At 41.3% G+C, this 16,311-nt stretch overlaps 1 protein-coding gene across 1 annotated transcript in view; it reads left to right on the top strand.

Moving 5' to 3' along the window:
- The window catches only part of grid1a (glutamate receptor, ionotropic, delta 1a), a 207,445-nt gene that overhangs the window by 184,712 nt on the left and 6,422 nt on the right, over positions 1-16,311 (top strand). Inside the window, exons 9-14 of the mRNA XM_053436519.1 lie at positions 2,216-2,317; positions 4,318-4,515; positions 6,049-6,383; positions 8,412-8,546; positions 13,694-13,889; positions 15,501-15,667. Of these exons, the coding sequence (XP_053292494.1) occupies positions 2,216-2,317; positions 4,318-4,515; positions 6,049-6,383; positions 8,412-8,546; positions 13,694-13,889; positions 15,501-15,667 (1,133 nt within the window). The remainder of the gene's footprint in view (positions 1-2,215; positions 2,318-4,317; positions 4,516-6,048; positions 6,384-8,411; positions 8,547-13,693; positions 13,890-15,500; positions 15,668-16,311) is intronic.

The following is a 16,311-nucleotide window of genomic DNA, read 5'->3' as shown; positions in this document are numbered from 1 at the left end:
ATGTGTGCAGTGCTGAGGATTGAACTCATTACCCGCATATGACCATTTCATATTACAAGCAAACTGCACGGCGGACAGAGTTCAGCTCTTCAATACACAAAGGCGAGTGAACACAAGCTGCATAACTCTTTATTATATTTGCAATCAACAGCTAGGACTGATCTCCATATCGCTGACATGCACACAGAGCTTAGATAAAGGCCCCTAGGAGGTAGATTTCATGAGTAACATCCTGCATATAGAGAAAATGTTTATGCACGCCCACACAAGCTGGCAGGTTATAAACACGATTCCCTATCAGTCTGCGGTGGAGAGCTCTTCAGACCTGAGTACGTAGCGATCCCAGGCTCACCGGTTGGTTTGTGAGGAACAAAAGATCTCGAGCTGATAAAAAAATGAAATATTCCTCTGAAGTCGTTGCCGAGCCGCTTTCATTTTCCACGCGAGCTTCTTTTTGATTCACAGTCGAAAGCCTTTGTTGCTGCGGTAATTGTTTTTTCTCCTGATTGTATAGTTGTTTGTAATTTCAAGATCTCCCTTTGCACATATTGCTCTGTTGTTCATTTCTCGTTTCTCATCAAGTCTAAAAAATTAAATGGGGACAATGTGTTCAGTTTAGTCTTTTCTGATATCCCCCCCCCCAAACTCTGCTGTCTGTGTCCAATCACGTTAAAGAGCCAAGGCACCTGAATATTTCATGAAGTTTGGGTTCAAAGTTAAGAGCAGGACTTGAGATGAAATCTTGAAGCCTAAAAATATCCCTAGTCCCGTTCACCGTTTTGATCTCTACCTAGTTCTGCTTAAAATTGAATGGTACGTCCAGAACCATCTTCTCGGGGGCCAACAGGCTTCCAGCATTTTGTATAAACCTCCCCCATCACTGATGAAAGTGAGTCATAGAAGCTGCCGGTTCAGATCCAGCAGCATGTAAATGAGACACGCCTGCAGCACTGGGAACTTGTGTTGTGTGGCAGCAGTAACACCTTGATAAAAAAACGTTTTTAAAAAGCATTTATTTTTGTTATATTTAGTGAGCTGTCAGGTAGCAAGTTTCAAAATGATCGCGATGCATCTTGTTAATCAAAAGACCTCAAACATCCAAAGTTAAAAGCTGGAACAAAGACAATATGCTTCAAAGAATGGAGACATTCAAACCTGAGATATTTAACAAAAGTAAAAAGATGGTGACGTTTTGAAAGCCATGCGATTTTAATGGCGTCTCTCTTGTTGCGGAGAACGTGTGTCTCTGAGGTAAAAGGTATCCGGGTCACGTAAGAGAGGCCCGTCGTCTGGCCGTGGGCCACCGTGCTTGTCCTGTCAGCTCAAATCTCAAAGACCACTCAATATGATGTGTCAGATCCTTGAGAATCCTTGTCCTGGCCAGCAGCGCTGATTAAGTATTTAACAAACATCAGCTCCGCAGCCTGAGACACGGCTCAGAACGCTGACGGTGTGGAAGGAGGCTGTTTGAAAGATGACGATTGTTTTAAATGTCAATGAGTGAACTTCAATGTCTAATGTGTCTGCAATTCTACTTGTGAGCCGAGGTTTTCTTCTTCCTTAAAGTTAAACACTCCTTCCTGTCGTTATAACATCATCATCATTAGAGGGGCGGTTTTGGTTCAGGAGAATAAGGTCCGCAGTTTGATCGCAGTCTCCCTTATTCAGCAAGTTGAAGTGTCCTTGAGCAAGGCGCTGATCCGCAAATAACTGGTGTTATGAGCAATTTAAGATGCTGCACATAGCTTCAGTGTGTGGATGTTTGTGTGAACGGGTGAATGTGCTGTTAAGTGATCATCAAGACGAGAAAAGCAATGAATATAAATAAACATAACCACCTCCATCCTCCTCCTCCCCTCCTCCGTCTGTTTGATTGAATGTTAAATGTAAATTGTGGACAAAGTTTTTCGGTGCATCTCAACAATCAGTGATGAGCGGAAGGTTCAAGTGCCTCAGATGGGTGTTGCCTTGGAAACCCGCTCTGACCAGTTTATCACAAAATCGCAAACTATGGGATGATTACCTCACTTGTGGCTCGCTCGCCTTATATTTACCTGCTGCACAGCTTCTACTCTTTCATTATTGTGGTAATAGACGTTTTAATGAGGCACCATCTTCTTTTTCAAAGACCTGCACTTTACCCCCCCCCCCCCCCCACCCCCACCCTCCTGACCAAAGCCTCTTTAATCTCATCTGTCCTCTTTCTGCCCATTAGCTGGCGTCTTGGGACTCCACTCGTGGCCTGAACGGCAGCCTGAAGGAGAATCGGATAGAGAGCGGGATGCACGGAGTGACGCTCAAGATCGTAACGTTACTGGTAAGTCGTCGGAGTAAACTGAATCCATTAGAACCTGACCTGCGTGGGACAATATCCCAGTAAGACAACCAACACCTCAGTGTGCAGGCAAACACATCAACAAGCATTAGTTTCTCAATAAATACGATAAATAATCATGTAAATAGAAAAAGCGCTTCTACAGACCCATAACTTCATTTTTATAAATACTAGCTTGCCTTGTTTTTATCAGTATGAAGCAGCTGTGTGAAGAAAAGCAATGATTTCAGCAGATAATTCACAAAGAAACAATGAATTTGGATTAAACTAAACAACTGTTAGAGCTTATTAACACGTTAAGAAGATAGAGGCCAAAAGGAAGGCTTGTAAAATATATTCTTACAAAACATGGGAATGAATAACAAATAAATATATCCTTTCTGCAGTGCGTGTTGTTAACCTGCCTGTTTGGAACTGGTTGTTTGTTTTGCCTTGTGCTGTGTTCTTTTCTCAAATTGTAAAAATGACCTGCAGCCATAGAGCAGGTGAAGAGCGGCTGCAGGACTCGGAGCACAGGGCACTGCTGCTGCACAAAGAGCTGCTCACCTGTCTATTCAAAGTTTGGTGAAGCTTGACTGATGACGCAGAATCCTGAACTGGAGGATTAGAGTCTGTTCTCATGCAGAGATGAGAATTCCCAGTATCACGTGTGCAAATCCCACCAAATTCCACAGCACACTTGCTGTGTGAAGCCGATAAGATGAGAATGTTAGATATTTATTTCCCATACAGGCAAACAGAGATTTCTTGAATTAGTAGATAGAACGATAGAACATGTACAAAAGCCCCAGTGAAGGTCCAATCCCGGGTTGTGGTGCCTTCAGTGTTTCCATACATGGATTCTGAGCCAACAATAACAAATCTGGATGTTGGAGAACTGGACGTCTTACAATCGACTTTTCACAGTTTGATTTTAATCCCTGATTTCTCTCTCGGAAAAAAGGGAATATTAGGTTCTCATCTCGAGCTTGTTCTGTGCATCTGGAGCTATATTTATTCACCAAGTCCCAATTCCCTCCCCCTCTCCGTCTCACTCTTCGCCTCCCACTCTCCTGTTTTCCCTCTTCTTCACGCATGATTAACCTGCATCATATTTATTCACATAAGTTCTGCTCGGCTCTCTCCCTGGCAGTGTCACTTGATCAAGTCATTTGCCCCTTCCCACCTTAACACTTACCCCCCCTCTCCTCTTCACTTCTCTCCCTCCCCTCCCTCCCCTCCCCCCTGACTCCTCTCCTCCTCCCCTCCACCCGTTCAATCCTGCCCTGACACTTTCAAACTGTAAAGAAAAACCACAGTTGGGTGCAATAAATTCAAAATGGCAATTTTCTGTAACTGTAACAGTTTCCATGGCACCGTGTGTTACGGGTCAACAGCTTCTGAGGAAACTATTTTTATTAAGACGGAGTTTAACTTCGATCACCTTTGAAGCTCTTCATAAAGGTGTCACCCCAAAGTTCTTAAGATGACTGAACGTGTGCTCACCCCAGTCAGACCCGGAGGAGATTATGGCGCATCGTGATAAATGACGTCCCTGTGATTAAATACACACATAGAACTCTACACTTTTTTCCTAAGTGTGGTGACAGCTCTTGGCCTCAGAGACAAAATTCATGCACTTTCACATCTTTCAGCATTATCATCATGCCCGAAATGTATTTCCCTGAATCTCCTTCGGGGCGGGCATGTAGGATCTAGTGACACCTAGAGTTCACTGAAGACTTCTCCATCACCCGTCCCTTTTTAGAGCATGTATAAGAACCTACGGTGGCCTTCAGGTCTATTCAGGGCTATTTTTATAAACATGGTGTTGAGATGTTCTGATTTGGAAACCAGCATCTGGCGAGAACACAGCTATTCCTGCTTTTAGGTGATCACAAACTAGTGAAACAATAATTGTGAATATTCCATTTCTGCCCTTAGAGCCACATAAATCCTACAGGCTGGTCCTTTAACCAATTGTGCAATGTTCTTTCAAACAGGAGGAACCTTTTGTGATGGTGGCAGAGAACATTCTGGGCCAACCCAAGAGATACAAGGGGTTCTCCATCGACGTCCTGGACGCCCTTGCAAAGATCCTGGGTTTCAAGTACGACATCTACCAGGTCGGAGACGGGAAGTACGGCTCAGCGCTCCCCAATGGAACTTGGAATGGCATGATGGGAGAACTCATTGGCAAGGTTAGCGTGTTGTCTCTTTATCTCAGCCAGTGTCCAGGCTTTGGTCTAAATCATTTTTCTGGGAGTCAAGCCACGTTGTCTTGTTTTGAAACGGGGGACCAATTATAGGGGTCAGCAAAGTGGAGATGATCAGAAAGACACTGGACGGCCAACTGCTCTTATCTGCTAATCCATTTCCTCCGGTTGGTGATATCACCGACTGTTTGAAGTGGGTCGGATTTCGGATTTCAGCTTTTTGGATGGTATCTGACAAAGTTTCAGAACATGACAAAGGGTGTTATGGATCATAATGATAATAGGATATTCAGTCGTTGTGTTAGAGGCTGAGGATTTCATGATTTTCACTACATAGTGGCTAAATAAATGATATTTCTCTTTACATATTTACATTTTAAATGTGTAATCTACATTTAAATGTATGTTTCTGTTGAGAATTTCAGATTTTTAAGTCTATGAGCCAGCTACAGCCACGACCTCAGGCAGAATAGTTTCAGACTGTCAGATTTTCATGAATGCGATATTTAATGAACCCTATTATATTTTGCTTGGACTCAAAGAATAACCGTTAAAATGTTGGTGGCCAAAGGGTCAAGGTCACTGTGACCTCCAGAAACACTTTTTGGCCTCTGGAACTTTTCAAAGGACCTTTAGAGAATTCCTCATATTGGCCAAAAATGTTCACTTGGACTCAAATAAGAACTGATTCTCTAGGTCAAAGGTCAAAGGCTGAGGTTATAAAACACAACATTTGTCAAAGCTTGAGAAATAAAGTGCTAATTATTCCTCATTTTCACACAAATATGTAATTCGCTGAAGTGATTACATTTCATATTCCAAAAGGTCAAAGAACAACTTCATAATTTCTGCTCATTGTTTAACTCCATAAATCAGGAACATAGTGTGTGTGGGGGGGGGCTTTGTGAAATATTTTTGGCAAAAATACCACAAGGCAGTAATTCTTATTTATGACTCTTAAGGTGCATATGTGTATGACTGTTTATCATATGGAGCTGTGTGATAGAACAATGTAGTTCTGAACACGTCAGTCTCAATGTGATCACTGTCACTATTGTTTCAGGGGTAAAGATTTAATACTTGAGGAAACACAATATGTTGAAGATTGAAGATTTTAATGTCCTAATCCTACTGAGTGTATATGATGCACACTTGATTCCGGGATAAGCAGGAGATTGATCTACATTTCAAACCTCCACAAAATCCTAATGATGTTTTCTCACTGTGGAGTTAATGAACCTGCAAGAAAATGAAGGTGCACAGACAAATAGTTTGTCCGGGGAAGGAGCTCAGGGAGAGTAAATTTACTCTATGATGGTAGGTCGAATTAAATTGAAGAAGATTTAAAATGTGCACATTATGTTTCCTTCCGATTTAGCCGCTACCTTCAGAGATGTGTCCGAGAAACTGGGCTAATCGTGTTTCTAAAGAAAAACGATATAATAAAGTTCAGTTTCTTTTAGAATGAAGTTTATTGTTTCATTTGAAAATGACTAAATCGTGCCTTTCCATCCACAGCGAGCGGACTTGGCGATATCGGCCATCACCATCACCCCCGAGCGCGAGAGCGTGGTGGATTTCAGCAAGCGCTACATGGACTACTCCGTCGGAATCCTGATGCGCAAGTCCGAGGAGAAGATCAACATTTTCTCTCTGCTGGCACCGTTTGATCTGGCAGTGTGGGCGTGCATCGCCGCAGCCATCCCTGTCGTGGGCATCATGATCTTCCTGCTCAGGCGCATCCAGGCGGTGCGCTGCCAGAACAGTGCAGGAGGACATCCGCCGCCTTCTGTCTCCACTTCACTTCAGAGTGCCATCTGGATCGTCTACGGTGCCTTTGTGCAACAAGGTGGGTGAAGTGGTTTTATCCTGGCCGCGAACCACGAGCGAGCACAGCAGTTATAAAGTATGCGTTTGTCATGATGACGCAGGACAGCCAAGGCACGGCAGCTTTTCAGCCTTGCTAAACACACAGCAAAGATGTGTGTGTGTGTGTGTTTGTCTGTCTGTGTGTTTGTGTGTGTGTGTGTGTTAAAGTAAGTGCCATTATTAAAATGAATAAAAATCTTTGCGTTCCGTGGCACATGAAACAGCAGACCTCCCTGTCTTAAATTCAAAACTGCATATAACCCAGAAATATTTTAAGGGATTTAGGACATAATACTTGAAAAAAGTCCAATCAATAAAAAAATGCACACGTGAATGTAACAGGAAAATAAATGCTGATTCGGGGGTGAGTCAGTTTGAGGCACAACGCCCACCCCAGCATTTTTCCAAAGGTGCCCTTGTCCCATCTTTAGCCTGGTGGACATCCAGGTATGTCTGGTGTGGATAAATGACTCACTTCTGCAGCTGATGTTAAAGCCTGAAGTGCATCTATCAAAGTCTGGCACTTTGCCTCTGAGCCTTTTTTAACCTAACACCCACTGTATTTCAAGAGAAGCTGAATTCCACGTCTATTCCCTGCCTTTCCTTTTTGTCTCCGGCTCGTGTTCCACCGTTGCCACTTTTTGTTTCTTTCAAGTGGATTGCATTTTTTTTTTATCTCCTCTTGAAGACGTGGGTCGCTTTGATATGGATCTGACTGCTGATGCATAGCGTGCCATTGTCAGAGAGGATAAACTTGGCCGCAGTGTCCCCCTCCTTTATGATTCTGTAATGATATGCCAACACTCGAACGTCTCTCGCTGTGTGTGTCCACTGTGGACTTTCTTCAAACAGGGACTGCCCTTCTTTTGTTCTGTAAGGAGGTCAGGGGGAGATGCATGAAATCATCTGAAACTGTCGAGGAGAAACTGTAAAAACAAAGAAAAAAAAGACACGTCCCCTCTTGTGATCAGAGAGTTTAATCAATTTATTAAAAAAGATGAAAGTGACAGCGCCACAAAGTGGATTGTTGCAGTCGGGGAAAGATCCGGTAAAACTTTAGATGCACACTTCACATTTGATGACCTTAAGAAATCAGTCAAAGCCGTGTGTAATAAAAATGACTGATGCTTTGGTGCGATGCATCTGACAAGGCCTTCGGTTTCTGCCCGAGCCGTCCTCAGGGTGCGGCCGTGTTGATTGTGACACTCTCAGACAAATATGTTTTCATTACATTTCACAATCCTGAATCTTTCAGATGACATTTCTGCGGCTCCACTCTTTGAAATTAGAATGTGTCCTGACATTTTTCTCAAGCACCTCTCGAGCTGTTTTGAGAGAAAGAGTCAGAGTGACATAGAAGAAGTGACGCTGGCGAAGTCCATGTGACAGACCAGTGTTCTGCCCCTGAAGAAGGATGGAATATAGCAAGGGACTAACATTAAGAAAAGGAAAATGAACAATTATTACACGGTTAATTAGGGTTGAGACGTATAATAGAAAAGTAAAAGCTTGAAAGAAACAATTCAGGGCAGACAAAATAAATGATGCTGTACTGAGTGTCATCTCTTAAATGACAGATTACACCGATGAGCTGTTAGCACCATTAGATTTCCCACTCATCACTAGTTTACTAAGCCATTTATTTAAGTAAAGCGCAAATGTACAGTCATCACTCTGAGACAAGAAACGTGTCTGTTCTTTCATAGAATTTGAAGATTTCATTAAAGCTCGCTTGAAATAATGGAATATTTAATTAAGATGATTAATATAAATAAATATGATTATCTTTTTGGTTCTCTGATGATATCGAAGCTAGTTGAAACAAAAACATCAGGCTACAAGACCCTGATAATAATAATAGAGCATTTTGTCAGTATTTACACTAAACTGGAGATGAGAGCTTGGATCTTGTGTGGTGGAAAGCATGTGATGATGCTGGTTCACTGTGAAGATGATGATGGTTGGTGCAGTTTTAATGCAAATGCTTCTCCCACCTTCACGTCCACAGGCAGCGACTCCATCCTGGGATCAGTGGCTCTGCGGATCGTGATGGGCAGCTGGTGGCTCTTCACCCTCATCGTGTGCTCGTCTTACACAGCGAACCTGGCTGCCTACCTCACAGTGTCACGCATGGACAACGCCGTCAGGTAACACAACCTCCAGTCAACATTATGCTTTAAAGTCAAATGAAATCCACATCACAATATGGGATGTAAATTGCAAGAAGAAGCAGAAATGTTGTCCTACATTAAACCCACAATGCTACCTGACATACAACAGTTCAGTCTGGTAAACTCACTTCTTGCCTCGAGACGTTTCATCAGATTTTTGTATTTTTCACAAATACGGTTGTGCTCTGGCTTTAAGCTTTAAAGCCTCTGCACGTTGTCATGCATGTCTGCAGTGAATGCACCGTATGTGTGCGTGTGCCTCGCGGTGCAGTGTGCCCATTATAGAGCCGGATTTCTCATGCTCTATTGAGTGTTTTGTGGAGGTAGCACACCTTATGTTTTTCAATAGCTTCACCCCGGGAGCAGCTGCTGTGGGATTTGTGTGCATCTCTCATCTGCTGCTCTCGGTGCACAGGGTTTTTGCTCCGACTGCTTTTCTGTAATTTTTGACCTGCTGCTTAACAACTAGTCCGTCCTCAGTCCAAAGTCAGTTATTTGTCAGTGAATCCAATTTGGTGCTGTCTTTCCCTTAAGAACGGGCAGAGAGGCATTTGATTACATTGGGTCTGTCTCCTACAAAACAAATAGTCACATGTGGACATGTGGAGACAGGCAGCGAATGCTAAGCAGCATCCATCCACCTGTGAAGACACCCTGTTTGTGTGAGTGTGTGTGTGTGTGTGTTTTTGTGTGTGTGTGTGTGTGTGTGTGTTTATGTTTGGATTGGCAATTACTGGAACTTTCTCAAAGTGCGTTTGCTACTGTTCGGGGAATGGAATCAAACTAATTGCAAATTATTGCGTTTAGAAGTTAGAGAGTAGGGGACTGTGACTGTGAATTTTAAATGGAAACAAGCCCAACATGATGAACATGACTCTCTGTGCGCTGTTTCCAATATTACACTTTCTTTGTTTCTTTGTATAACTCATCGTCGGTGTGGGATTCACTTCTTGGCTCAGCTAAGATTTGCAAAACATGTTTTTTTACACTCCTTCATTATCCATCCATCTCTTACCTATAGTTTGAGCCTAGGTAGCCTATAGTAAAAACTGTTTAAATCCCAGAATATGTATATTTGTTTCTTTACATTTCAAGCTTTTCATTTGTTCGACACTGTTTTCCTGACGTGCACATCTGAACCTGTCCAGTACCAGATCCTTACAGAAGTGCTTTCGATTGCTTATTTTATTATGTTACTGAGAAGAGGAATAACACCTCAGGTCCAACAGCCTCAATGGAGCTTTTCTTCTGTACTTAATTAAAGAAATTGACCATTTACATTGTTTTTAATCTTGCTTGAGATTTCCACTTGTCCCCTTGATGATTCAGTGAACCTAAAGACAGTGGGTTCTTCCATTCGCCATTACAGAAGGGGGCATTTCTTTACTATTACTAATTTGCCTCATAAATCACAGGGCGGGCGACTCTGCATTAGTCCATTATTGTCCTAAATCGAACTTTTCGCTTAATAAATAAATTGTTAGATGTTGTGAACCTTGTTCTATGAAGACAAATGAAGCCATTTAGGAACATTTCAGATTCATACACAGGAGAACACATTTTTAAAAACTCTTTTTAAGTCTCAGGGTGGGCAGCAGAGAACACAGGCACAGAGATGGAGTTAGTCTCTGTTCATAGGGAGAAGTAAATGTATATGCGGATGTAAAGCATTGCAAGCATTTTGGGATTAGATCTGATGACATCTGAGCTGAAATGCCTTAAGAATGGCTCCAAACCCAGGTTCTTGATGCCTGGGAGTGTTTGTGGTTATGGGGCAGGAAAACTGGGATGTGTGAACCTGGGGCGAAAAGAAGGAGAAGATGTTTTTGCTTCAGGCTGTTTTTGTTTCCTCACTGTTCAGTTCTAGATCCATTTAGTTTCCTTTAGTTTAGTCGTACATGTTATGTTTGTATAGCCTTTGTATGCAGAGGATGCAAAGAATATAAGTTGGTGACCAAAGCTCTACAAATACTAAATAAAGAGGCTGGATATGTACAAATTGGCCAATCTGAAATGTCTCCCCTGATGTTTGTCATGAAAGTATTGGCAGTTTGTCCTCCAGCATAAATCCAATATTCAAACCTTGGAAGTTTCTACCAGAAATGACTTGAATTTTTAAAAATACGATGTGAAGTGAGGGGATCTGCAGCCCAGAATAAATCCAAGTAGTTTTTTATGATTCTTGGAGAAATCAAATTTCTGTCTCATGCAAAGTCCGTCTGTGTGACGCACGAGCAAAAAGCAGCAAGTGTCAAAAGAGATGATGATCACTCCTGCTCTGTATGTGCAGGTTTCAAGTGGGAAGGAGAGCAATTATTTATTGTCTGAGGTACTTTAACCAGGATTTCTATATGATTCTTTGTTTCTAACACTACGTGGCCTTTTTTAAGCTTTTATAAAATGCCTCAGGACAAGGAGGTGAAATAGTTTCCTCCCACAGTGCGACATAAAACTCTTTGTTAGTTCCTCCGGTGAGAGAAGGCAAAAGAGAAAAGGCAGATTAGTTTTTTTATTTGTCCTTCAGGATACCACATAGATAAATACTAATTGTGTGAACTCTGTGACTGAACACTGCTGTTTCTTTTTGTTGTTGTTATCGTGTTTTGATTGTTGAGTGCGATGGTTCTGGTTTTTGTTGCCTCTTAAGGAACTTTTCCAGCATAAACACAGACCTTGTCCGGACCAGTTCACCTCACGAGGACCAAAGTTCACTCTTTTGATTATTTATTTATTTAAGCCTCGGAAAACACATTGAGGAATAAGACCCTCATTTACAATAATGCCAAGGGTACAATGAAGAGTTAACACATTGAAAGAAAAAATAAATAAATGAGAATGAAATAAATATGCATATATATATATATATATCTATATATATATAGATATATATATATCTATACAGTAATACAATCACTCTTAATGATCATTTGCTGAGGTCTTGGTTCAGTGTAGGGGTAAGATGTGAATTGTGGGTGGTTTACATTTATGGTTAGGTATGAATTGGTAATGGTTAAGGTTAGGGATAAGTTTAAGGTTATAGGCTTTACAAAATTAATGCTACTCTATGCAAAGCCCTTATAAGGATAGCTGTGTGTGGCTGTTTCTGTGTGTTTGTAAGTGTGTGTGTGTGTGTGTGTATGTGTGTGTGTGTGTGTGTGTGTGTGTGTGTGTGTGCATGCTTGCGTGCTTTGGTTCGTTTAATCTTTGTTCAGCCATTATAACTAATGACCGGAGGGCCGGCTTGGCCTCTGTGTATTGATCGTGAATCAAAGTGTACGTTGCATGGCTTTGAGAAAGGAAAGCAAAACAAGGGAAAGCTCTTAACCATGTCCTCGCTACATACACACAGTGTGCATCTGCCTCGTATATTAATTTCCTGATAATGTCACTGGTGAATCTTTAATTCTTTATGCGTCGTTGATTTTCAAACTGGGCCATCTGTCTATTGTTTTTTCTCTTTTAGTTCTTCTATTTACTGCAGTTTGTAGATCTAAATATTCGGCGTGCTGTTCTATCTCAAATCTATAATTCCGCAGGGCTCCATAAGTCAAGAGATCTGTGCACTCGCATAAAATTAAGCTGTTGAAGTTGAACGTTTTACTCTGTGCTGTAACGCCTGGAGTTTAATCTGACAGAATAAGCCCGAGACCATGAAACATCTAATCAGTTGTTTCTGTCTCTCACTTGCTTTTTCCCCCCACAACAAGAACCACTGCTACACCATATAGGCTTCTAATTAAACGGCTGAGTAAGTCCAACCATCTTGAGATTCGCTATCGGATTCTCTTATTTTTTTGGGGGGGAAACTGCAGAGAAAGAACATTCCTGGTTTTTGTAAACATGCTGATGTTTCTCTTGTGTTTGGATTTTATAAAGAAATGCAGGACGAGCGCCGAGGCAGCGTTTCAAACATATCGACCCAGTGCATGACGAGGAAGCCGGTAATCTTCTGGGTGGATTGTCGTTCACATTACACTGGAAGCAAACCCTAATTGCAAAGACATTGGCATTTAGCAAATATGATGCTGGAACAAAATTGCCAATTATCTTAACATATAAAACACAGCTGTGTTTCTCACTGCCCACACAGCATCTGCATAAAAGGCATTTTAATCAGGAGGGAGTAGTTTTCACATATAGAGTGTGTAGTGTGTTTTGTTTATGTATGTGAACAAGTAGATGAGAGTTTGTTGCAGACTATATATTAGCAGTTAATGTCCAATCATTTCAGTATGAAACCCAACCAGCCCACCTGGTCATCACTGGTCTGTTTGCAGTCGCTGGCAGAGCCGGACAAACTGGCCGACGGGGGAAAGCGTTGGCATCTACGTCCGAAAGCAGCAGGCGTCACACAGGGAGCTAATTCAGTTGATAAAGAGCACGCTGATTAGTGATTTGCTCCAGTGTGCATTAGAGAGGGAGCTGGTATAGTTTCCGGCTTGGCGATTTAATGGAGTGAACCAGGAGGGAGTTAACGCTAGTTTTTTTAAATAGAGGGAAAATGTCGCTATATGGAAGGACACAAACAAAGTGAATGAGGTGGGTTAATGAATGGAAGTGGAGAGGAGTGTTTCCTGAGTTGTTTTGCATCATGTTTGTAGAACAATTTGAAACATGGTTGGGATTTTAAAAGCCAATATATTGAAAGCACAACAGCTTTGGAGGCAATGAAAATGTAAAGCATGTAGGAAATGGAACAGTAGCATATTAAATGGTAAATTAATAGTAAAGGTGCAGGATGTGAATTGTTATGAAACACCAGATTGGAAACAGATAACCTCAAAAACAAGATTAGTGTAAGAAAAACAAAATAAAGCATTTTCAAGTCACTTGTAAACAGGGAATATCAGACTTGTGCATTAGTAATGTATAGTACAGTATTATATAACCACACAAAATTTATATTTTCCCCTAAAAGTATATCATGTGAAAAGTCTATAATTGTTCTATATACAGTTCACATTGACAAAGAGGAAAAATAGCCAAATGGTTAATTGGGCCTTTATAACCTCTCACACCAGCTGCAAATAGAAATTAGTTTTCTTATTTCCTGTTATTTTTAAAATGATCTTTCTATCAACTCTTGTGAACTAATAGCTCTGTGGTGTGCGATGTGGCTGCAGGTCGTTTCAGGACCTGTCCAAGCAGGTGGACCTGGTGTACGGCACGGTGAGGGACTCGGCCGTGTACGAGTACTTCCGGGCGAAAGGCACCAACCCCCTGGAGCAGGACAGCACCTTCGCGGAGCTCTGGAAGACAATCAACAAGAATAATGGCTTCGAGAACTCCGTCTCTGGCCCATCAGACGGGATCAAGAAGGTGAGAACTAAGGTCCTAAATAAATCTGTACGTGCTCATAAGACTCATGTTGTCTGTTCGATTTCTGCAGACTTCCTTTTGAAAAAGCTGTTTCTCGAAAAACCTAACAAAAACATATATTCTTGTTTTCTTCTTGCACAAACTAACACGACAATATATAAATAAATAATGTTGATACATGCATTTAATTTCTTGCTAAGTAAATTATATACAAACATAAGCTTAGCCTTGATTATAATTAACATTTTACTGTCGCCAGGTAGGAACAAACTTTACGCTAGTTCGGTAATTTCCTCCCCTGATTGACAGACGCGTGTTAGTAAAGTGATATTTTTTAATCTTGTGGAATATTAGGGATTTTAATTATTCTCCCAAACTCAGTTTGCTGCTAAATTAACTTTTAATGTGTTCTCTCTGTTCTGCGTCCTCTTTAAAGACAGTAACAAACACACACTCATCTACGCAGACACACTCGCAGGGAGCAGAGTGAAGAATAATCCATAATTAAACAAATCACAGCGGAGTCGAGACAAATTCACTTTAAACATTGAACAACTTTATTATTTGAGCGGCTTACTGTGTTCGCTATCGTCAGGCCAGTTGCCTAGAAACTACATACACCAATGGAAAAACCCCTTTTCTCCTTTTTAACTCTGTTCATATTTCTATATTCAAAGATGATAAATTCATAAATTGTTATTTATAGTGAACAAACTATTGCACGTGTCTCATTCTGCCTTGAGTCAGAATCACAGTGGAGTACGAATAGTATTTCTCCTCCAATGAGTGGTATTTATTTAAGGTGAGTGAATTTGAGAACTAATGAGACGTGAGGTGGAAAAGTCTGTTTTAAGTGTGTTTGTTGAAAGACCTTGTCTCAGTCTGGAGGGGGGAGGAGCCACAGAGGTGTGGACCAACACATCTCAGCTGCTGTTGTTCCACATATTCTCCACAGCGTGCGCTTGAGGCCACGGCACATGAGTGTGTTGTAAGAAAACTCCACACGCACACGTTAAGAACGGTTGAGTCAATTTAACCGTGAAAACAAGAAATGTGATTTGTGAAATGCATTTTAAATTAACAGAGATATAAGGTAGATGTTATTTAATATCATGAAGAGAAGTGAGGAGTTTTAATGAGTCCGTGCCTGAGACGTTATGTGTTTGGGTTGTGTCCGTAAAAAACACTATTTCTCAAAACATGCTTTGATGAAAATTCTTTAAATTAGGGACAAACATTCAATCGACTTAAGGATGAACTGATTTGATTTTGTTGGTCAAAGCTCAAGGTCAGTGTCAATTCTTTTACCTTGTGAATACAATATCTCAGAAAAACCTCCAGGGAATCCTTTCAAATTTGGTACAAACTTTCACTTGGATTCTCAAATGAACTGATTCGATTTTGGCGTTGGAAAGTCAAAAGCCATCACGTTGATATATTAACTCTGCTCTAAGGAATACCTTCAATTTTCTGACCAGTTGTGACAGGTTCTCAAAGTTTACTTGATTAGATTGCTGTGGAGTGAAGGTCCCAGTGACCTCCTATTATTGGGAACGCAATTTGTTGGTCAGTATTTGTCTCTCATAAACACACATTGTGCGTCATTTCCAGGTGAAGCGCGAGTCCTATGCCTTCCTGTGGGACATGGCGGTGGTGGAGTACGCCGCTCTGACAGATGACGACTGCACGCTGACCGTGGCGGGGAGCAGCATGAGCACCAGAGGCTACGGCATGGCCCTGCAGCACGGCAGTCCTTACAGAGACCTCTTCTCTCAGAAGTACGTACAAACACATCCCGGCACACTGTACAACCAAGTGAGGTTTATTGATTGTGAAGCATTAATTGGACTTTGAACTCACTGGTGTCTGAATAAAAAAAAAAAAACTTTAAATTGCTTGAGATAATTAGAGTAGAATCGATGGGGGAATAACACGTCAGCTCATCTGTAATTACCCTGGTGAGCAAAAATATTTTCATAACTGTTGTGTCTTGAAGTAGTGTCTTGTCGAAGTCTGTGTTTGAAGAGACCCAGACCCAGAACTTGCAGTAGGCCTTTTAAAGGAGAGTTGTTTACTACAAACCTAGAGATAAAATGACGTCACCCATAGAATCTCTGACTAAATTTGGGAATGTGTCGTACCTTAAGATTTAAGGACCTGTTGAAGAACCTCCCTTCTCTTAGTATTCCATAAGCGGTTCAAAGATATTTCAGAGAAAGGAAGAAACTTAACAGAACACATCTGGAATAGTATTTAAAGTCTGAGCATAAGAATTAAGACGACTTAGGATATAAACATGTCATTATGTTTTATAACAAGAAAACACAAGGCCAGAGCTTTGAAAATATGATCCAAGTCCTTCTAATCTGTTGTTTCTGTTTTAATTCTGTGTAGATATTAGCTTAGAACAGTTTCTCTGAAA

Source organism: Pleuronectes platessa, chromosome 12, assembly GCF_947347685.1.
Source record: "Pleuronectes platessa chromosome 12, fPlePla1.1, whole genome shotgun sequence".
In the NCBI taxonomy this organism is placed as follows: Eukaryota; Metazoa; Chordata; class Actinopteri; order Pleuronectiformes; family Pleuronectidae; genus Pleuronectes; species Pleuronectes platessa.
The sequence above is the reverse complement of the archived record's forward strand: the minus strand, read 5'-3'. Positions and strand labels throughout refer to the sequence as shown.